Source organism: Triticum dicoccoides, chromosome 4A, assembly GCF_002162155.2.
Source record: "Triticum dicoccoides isolate Atlit2015 ecotype Zavitan chromosome 4A, WEW_v2.0, whole genome shotgun sequence".
NCBI lineage: Eukaryota > Viridiplantae > Streptophyta > Magnoliopsida > Poales > Poaceae > Triticum > Triticum dicoccoides.
Window position 1 is genome coordinate 88,424,536 of NC_041386.1, and position 8,327 is coordinate 88,432,862.

Sequence of the window (8,327 nt, forward strand, 5' to 3'; positions counted from 1 at the left end):
GTACTTGACGTGTAGTGACATGAGTGATTTTTTTTAGGTTTTCTTTAGGGAGTCTTCAAGTTTGGTTTGGAACAACAAGACGGTGTTGTTGTTTCACTGTAGAAATAATGTGCTCTTTGTTTTTACCCTTTCGTTGTCGTGCTTATCGTCGGTGGGCGTGGAGCCGTCTCTCCCGCAGGTCTTTCGAGATTCGATTAATTTAGGTTTTCGTTGGATCCATCTGGATTTATGGTTTTTGTTGTCTTCGAAATTTCTTCAAGCCCTTATATGCGCTTTCTTCTCCGAGCCACTCGCCGTCAATGTAGAATGATGTCGTTGAAAAGAATGGAATGTTGTTTCGCTCTGCTGGATGCGTCGAATACCATATAAGATGCTCACTCTTTACCCCTGAGTATATCCCACCTTATCTTAGAACGGTCTTGCGACTATTTGCTTCGCAGATCACGGCTGTTGTCGTCTCTTGATCTACATCAATGATTTTTCAGCCACTGTCTCTACAAACTCATGGGTTAAAAAATTGCTCTGCCTAGGCGAAGGTCCAAAGACGACATCAAACTATGCTCACAGCGTGTCGCCTATGGATGCAGGAGGAAGAAGACTTGGGCACCCCCAAATATTTAAATATGAATTATTAGTTTTTGTATGTATGTGTTTGTAAGGACATGTTTGATTCGATCGGAGGGCGGACGATATACCCCTCCTTTATAATCTGGACAATCCCCTTTCTGAGTTAATAAATTCCCTTTTACCTTGAGAAAAAGGGCGTGCGATATTTAATATATAGCATTAGGCCCTTTCGCAAAAATTATAAAAATACAAAGTGTCGTATATTTGAGGATTAATTCTTTTATCACAAAATGCATGACCTTGGACATTCAAATACTTAATTTCATACCCTGCAAAAGAAACTTAATTCCATACCACGCATAAAAAGCATCATGGGAGTAGAACTCGAGTATACTTCTTTTGCGCAGGGAAAGAAACTTGTGTACTTGGTCAACGTCTTTACTTGCTTTTCGGTTTCGGGGAAGATACGTAATTTACCGACCACCAACCCAAATAATATGTCGTGATAGAGAACATTGTTGAGTACTCAACATTGTTAGTAGCTGTAGCCATCAAGCCAAATAAAATAGAGCATATTGTTAGCTGTAATCCGCTAGTAGTGTGTTTGGTTGCTATCCTCACAAGTCGCTCTCCTGGTTTCACATTATTTCCAATTATGTCCTTCTGTTTCTGTTCATGCGAACTCAACACACCCCTTTCCTAGCACAAAGTGTAAAGTCAAGAAATGCGTGCTTAGAAAACACGATTAGACACAACCAAGGACAAATTAAGGCGATTGGAGATTAATGTTGTCACTGACAGTGACCCCGTGTAATGGTCCAAACTGTCGCCTGCTGTCGTGAGCAGGCAGGACAATATAGAAGCACCGAATCATCATCAAACAATCCGATATATCTCCTTCGTTTTCGAGATCTCAAAAATGATCATATTATCAGTGCATACATAGAGTATACTCCATATTATAACACACATTGCATTTCAATTGACGCCAGACGACGTCTGCTTCAGATGCCAGGGAACAGAGACTGACGTGCAAGCACGAGAGAATATCTGTTGTGGTACTGGTACAGCAGGAGAGAAGCGCATCATGTTTTGGTACCATCCATACCATACTGGCGCACATAGAAAACACAATATCAGTATCTTCAACAAGTGGACAAATGTTCTATTGCTCACATTGACTGGTTGTCTTGTCCAGACCAAACTGCTCATGCCACAAACTTTTATTTTCGGAGATCAACATATCTTTTGGTGTACACTAATCCAATGTATATTCTAGGATACAGGTTTGGTACAAAACTGCAAACTGCTTAGCAAAACCCTGAAATGTGGCAGATGAAAGAGAGGGAGGAGAATATATAAGAGGGCCTTCTCGTTCCAAGGCGGGTATTATGCATTTATGCTAGATCTGGTGCCAACGCAGGTGTACTGTTCGCAGAGCCGATTGGTTCTTGTAGGGCAAGGTTCAGCGGGAACATCTCGCATTGAGCAACATGTGCCATCAGTTGGTCCATGAGGACCAATGCGGCCATCGTCTCCACCATTGGAACAGCTACAAAAGCAATGACGGGGGAAAGATCAGATGATAGGACACTACTTCCTCTGTGAACTGCAAAAATGTCTTATATTTAGAGATACCAGAGGGAGTACTAGATAACAAAAGGTAGAATATTAGATGGGTCCATTACCCCGAGGGACAACACATGGGTCATGGCGACCCCTTGTCTTTAGTTCGATATCCTCATGATCCCTTGTTACAGTATTTTGCTTCTTCTGGAAAAATGAAATTAATACCTCAGATAAATGGCTATATAAACAACTGTTCCACATGTAGCATGCATGAAATATTGCCCTACTATACTCCAACGGAAAGAAAGCAAATGTTTTGCAACAAATAAACATTTTAATATTCATAGCTGCTAACAAGTTTAATACTTGACATAGCAGTGGTTATAAGTTGTTACGGCATAATATCATAGTTCTTGTCATTCGAAAAGCATGCCATGGAACATTGCTACCCTTTCAATAACATTTTCTCTGTTTTGTGATTCTGAAAGGAAGTTCTCTGCACCGGAATGGCTTACCCCAATAGTTGCTGTTGGCTTGAAAGCTACTTTGAAGTATATAGTTTCACCATTTGATATCCCTCCCTGCATGAACACAAATTAACAATGTACTGTCACACTTCTGATTTTAAGTACTCCCTCCGTTCCTAAATATAAGTCTTTGTAGAGATTTCAATATGAACCACATACGGATGTATATAGATGCATTTCAAGCTTAGATTCATTCATTTTGCTCCGTATGTAGTCCATCTAGTGGAATCTCTATAAAGACTTATATTTAGGAACGGAGGGAGTATTGAAAATGAACATTGTAATAGTAAAGCAGGGTGCTTTGATAAATACCTGTACACCGCCTGAGCGATTGGTTCGTGTTCTCACATTTCCAGCCTCATCCATATAAAACTCATCGTTATGCTCACTTCCAGTTAGGTCAGTACCTGCGAACAAGTTACTAATAGTCAGGCGATTTGGAAAGTAGGAGGCATTCCCACAGCAACTAATTTTGTGCAAACCAATTTCCTACCTGCAAATCCACTACCGATCTCAAACCCCTTGCTTGCAGGAAGAGAAAGCATAGCCTTTGCCAGTAGAGCTTCAAGTTTGTCAAATACAGGAGAGCCAAGCCCCTATAAATTATACCAGCAGGCAGAAGACAATGCATTACTATTACTGAATTATGTCAACGAAGATTGTGCAACAAATATGATGTATGATAATCATGAGTCGAGAACAAAATAGAGTGAGGCCTTGTTTGGTTTATTATGCTGGAACACACCAAAATCAACATAACAGAATCTTAATCTTAATACTTACACGAGGAACATTTCTGGCAATGCATGTGACCACCCCACCAATCGAATTCCCATTAATCCGTACTTTATCAATTGCATCAATCATCTTCTGTGCATATTCTGGATCAGGACATCTACAAATGTTGCTCTCTATCTGGAAATTAAAAAAAAATAAAAAATCCAGTAAATCACTGAGAGTATCCTGTACTGTTAGTTAAGAGGGTGGCAACCACGGACCTGATCCAGGGTAAGAGTTTCGTAATCAACTGCGTCTTCAGGAAGTACCACTTGATGCACTTTGGAAACAAATGCTAGAATCTGCAGGTAAATATTTATCCGCCATAAGGTACTGAAAAATTAAGAGATAACCACAAAATATGCCCTTCTGCGTGGGAATGAAATGGTGAAATAAATCAGTATTCACTGCAGCACGATACAGATTGCTCTATGCAACAGTATACAAGATGGATCGAAGTACATAGACAACTGAGTTGTCATATTTAGGTCAAGCAAGAACTGAAATAAAAGCAAAATAAAGAGGGGCCATCCAATAGGAAAACCACTGCTTATTTGCAAAATCCAGAGATGCTAATATTTAATTAAGACAAAAGTTGAATGCTTCGACATATTTAGGATGTATCCACATGCAAGTTTTCTTTATTCAGGCTATATTGTTTATCAAGCAGTAACCAGGGGAGTGACAAGGCTTGGTTACAGATGCGGAATAGTTAAAAAAAAGTAAGTGCCAAGTAGGACCAAACCTCTACTCCACATTTGAGCTTAAGAATTTTCTTTGCAACAGCTCCTGCAGCTACCCTTCCAATGGTTTCTCTTGCTGATGACCTTCCACCTCCCTATTATACAGTTCACATAGAAAATTGTTCAACTCAACTATTCAAGTACAGAAAACACCCACATGTAAAGTTGTAGCAGAAAAGCTGCAGCAGTTAGTGCATCACTGTGATAACTGATCTATACACCTTATATATGTATGACAACAGGTACCTGAACAGATCTAACACCGTACTTGAGGTCATAAGTTAAATCCGCATGGGAAGGTCTGTATGCCTTAGCCATTTCAGTGTAATCCTGTGGAACCAAATATGATTGTGAAACAAAAGGGTCAGTGCCAACAATTATTGCCCTTCCATGAGTATAGTTATTATAAATCTTATACTAGATACTTACACCCCCTCTTTGATCCGTGTTTGGGACAAAAACATGAATCGGCGTCCCAGTGGTCATTCCTGCAGAAAATACATTCAGCCTTGTCATAAAACTGATGCAAACTAATGCATTCTTATTTAAAAATCAAATTCACCAAGGATATCCCATGTCTTGAAATGTACCCTACCTTCATATGTCCCTGAAAGAATTTTACAAGTATCGGTCTCCTTCCTTGGGGTTGTTATTCTGCTCTGACCTGGCCGCCTGTGATAATCAACCTCTTCGTATTAGTTTACATCATGGAAATATCTAATGATTATATCTCCAAGAGGTTAACAGAATGCATTTGCAATGTCCTAATTCTGGCAGCAGCTGGAAAACTAATGAAATCTTGAAGCACACCTTCGATCAAGGTCTCCTTGCATGTCTTCCTCGGTGAGTGGGATTCTGGGTGGACAACCACTGATAACGCAGCCAACGCCACCTCCGTGAGACTCTCCATAAGTTGCAACCTGGAAGTAGTCCCCGAAGATATTTCCAGCCGCCTTCACCTCTGTTCTCCAATTGACAAAGCAACACATGTCAGAGTTAGCTCTTTTATGGTTCTCGTTCAAAGACAACTGCAGTTATGCAGCCATGCCGACCATCTCAGAATTCACATAAAACGTACAAATGCAGGATACAAAAAATAACAGCATTGGAACTAGGTGCTGTCACAACCCCTGAGATCTCAAAACAACAATAGAGATGCAACAGTGAACCTGTACTGAGCTATGGGTGATATGGCCAAACAATCATCTTTGAAATTGCGATCGCGGAAATACGGTCCCGAAAATGGCATCAGAAAGACGGCTTTTCTCTACATAACAGTTCACAAACCCTCTTCTCCATGCCACGAACGACGGCCATACTATACTATCAGGCAGCAGCTGACCAAGCAATCCTAAGCTCGCCTTAAGGCAATCAACCAGTTACCCCCAACCCCATAAACGGAGCAGACACGGCGAAGCGCGTTCTAACGACGGGAATCGAGGAGGCGCGGAGCAGCGGGACGGACCTAGGCGGGCGGCGCGGCGGCGGCCGACGGAGAAGCGGACGGAGGCGGGGGCGGAGTCCGTGAGCGCCCGGAACCCGCCGCGGGGGAGGGAGCTCCAGGGCGCCCCGGCGGCGAGCTGGTGCGACGTGGGCGCGGCTGCCATTGGAGGGGGGTGGTAGATTGGTTGGTCTGGTTACGGTTGGTGAGGCGGAACGGAGGAGGAAGGAGAGGGGGTGGACTCTAAATACGCGACGGAGAGGCGCCACCTACCTACCCCCTGGCTCCGGCGGCTCGGCTCGGGTCTGGTGGTCTGGTTTGGTTTCGTGCTGTATGCCGCACCTACGACGACGAGACCGGAGGCCCCGGTCCGGTGCGCGTTGGTGAGCGGATTGACTCGCTAAGCACAACACAAAGCTTTTCTTTTTTTGCGACTAAACGCAAGACAAAGTTTTTTTTATACAATAATAATGACCGGCCCTCTAAATGGACGGGCCGGCCGGGTCGAGCCGCTTGTCCCCGCGCGGGCCGAGCTAGAGCTGCTCCGCTCCTACGCGGGTGGAACAGTGGCGATGACCGAAGCTACTCTGCCCTCTTGGAGTTGTCCGCGCGGGGGCATGGTAGGAAAAGCCGATTGCCTATTCACCTTCATTGGTGTGACCTGTTGGTGGGGAGATCCCTTTTTCTCTCCGGTGCCTTTGACGTTATACAATGACGACTTGGTGGTCCGTGATATTAAGTATCGGTCTTTGACCATGAAGGAGCCAAAATGATCGTTGTTGCCATTTGTATTAATGCCATGCTCCTCAAGGAGAGCATCGAAGCTTCGCGCCTATGAAACGAGAAGAAGGCCGAGGGGGGAACCCTAGACGGAGATCTAAAGCGAACTCGGATCTCCCAGGCCCTCGCCGTCCTGCATGATTCTAACGCATCTATGGTCGGCTCCTCTCCCGACTCTGATTTTGACAGGCCCGACGACGACCCCTGTGCCATCTTTGAGCTCTACTACTGCCATAAAGATGCTAAGGGGAAAGGCAAACGCCGATGAAGATCCTTCCACTTTGTTGCCGGACATGCACGGAGACAAATGGGAGGCTCAAATGGTCATTTGTGGTTGGGGATGATATTAGTCTGAACAGGTTGAAGTTTCATCATAATCTCTATTAAGGACAATCCAATATATAACAATTAGATAATAGTGGAGTGGAAGAAGTTCCAATTGATGAGCAACACATACATACATATATTAACATGGCTAATCTTTGGATTTCCAGCTTTTTTTAGTTTTTTTAACTGGCTCTTGGGAGATTATGTGGGACCGTTTCTCTTATGAGGATTGGGCGGGGTAAAAACTATCATGTTGCGATTGTTCTCTCTGCTCGATGCATTTTTCTCGAACCATTTCCATCGCTTTCTATGCATATCTCCCTTTTTCTTTTAGCATGGTGCTCTCTCCCTAGCTTCTTCCACGAAGATTGTTAGTGGAAAGGCGAAACCCTGGATTAAACCGAGCAGAATATCCTCGGCAAACCGTCATAAAAAAATGGAGCCATCACTTGTATTATGTGATCTTCTCACTCAATACATGAAGGAGCATAAAACATAAGAAGGGTGGATCTAGAGACATTGAATTCAAAGAGCCTCTATTAGAAAATGATCACATAAATATTGATATTGTTGCGTCTCCTCGCAACAAGGAAACCATTTGATATTTTATCCATTTGTATACAACATGGTAGCAATTTTTGTTTCTCGTGGTTTCTCGAAAACACTGCGAAGAACTGACACAAACATGCAAACTTTTGTACACAACAAATTTCACCCGTTGTAGTTATTGAGAAAAATGGGTTGCATATCAAACATGAAAACTGATCATACACTATAAACCAAAAATACCTTTTGCAACATGGGCGCAACATCGGACACCTAGAATGTTGGCGTGCGTACGAAGCAAAACACATATACTAGCTTGTAACATGTTGGCATGTGTATGAAATGAGACATGCGAGCTTGCATGTCTAAACAACCTCAAAGATTTCCTAAACTTGCTTACCTAACCATCAACATTTGAGGCAGTTGACCTTCCCACTTTTGGACTCAAGACCCCAAATCTGCCTAGCCAGACAACGTCACCGGATATAGCGGGAGTCGAGGTTCCGCTACAAATCGAACGTCACATTTTTTTAGCAATTGAACGCCGAGATGGCAAATTATGTTGTTGCGAGGATGACAATTTCCTCTAGCAAGCATGGCAAATCCTTGTCATGTTTAGTTTTTTGCTAGAAATTGCCATGCTTGCTAATGGTAACTATCATCCTCGTGATAACATAATTTGCCATTAAAAATGTTTAATTTGCCATGCTTTTAAACCCAACATCAGATTTTTAACATTTATGTTATTCTAAGGCCTCTTTGGTGTACGGGAATTTGTAAGAATTCTACTCCTAGAGCCCGTTGGTTTGCAGAATAGAATCACATTTCTGTACATGATTGGTTCCAATCCGACGTATTTCAAAGTAAAAGAAACTTTAACTCAGACCTAATGGAAGAGGTCATATCATGTGAATCGAATGATGTCTGTTTTCGTATCTCTGTTCATAGGATCTGGGATACAAACCATCTCACTTCTCATAGCTTTCATATTCAAAAAAGGCCTAAACGAAGAGACAATGTAGCGATCGAATGAGTTTTCACGAAAAGAAA

The 8,327-nt window shown here is 42.6% G+C and overlaps 1 protein-coding gene across 1 annotated transcript; it reads right to left on the reverse strand.

Moving 5' to 3' along the window:
• Window positions 1-1,689: 1,689 nt before the first annotated feature.
• LOC119285150 (chorismate synthase 2, chloroplastic-like) lies at window positions 1,690-5,920 on the reverse strand. Its single transcript, XM_037564375.1, has 13 exons — window positions 5,649-5,920; window positions 4,994-5,144; window positions 4,779-4,855; window positions 4,613-4,671; window positions 4,430-4,513; window positions 4,186-4,278; window positions 3,662-3,742; window positions 3,447-3,578; window positions 3,157-3,259; window positions 2,976-3,070; window positions 2,652-2,717; window positions 2,256-2,340; window positions 1,690-2,119 (listed from the first exon to the last, which is right to left on the reverse strand). Exons 1-13 carry the CDS (start codon window positions 5,788-5,790, stop codon window positions 1,965-1,967), a joined length of 1,323 nt encoding a protein of 440 aa, XP_037420272.1. The 5' UTR covers window positions 5,791-5,920; the 3' UTR covers window positions 1,690-1,964.
• Between the last annotated feature and the right edge of the window lie 2,407 nt (window positions 5,921-8,327).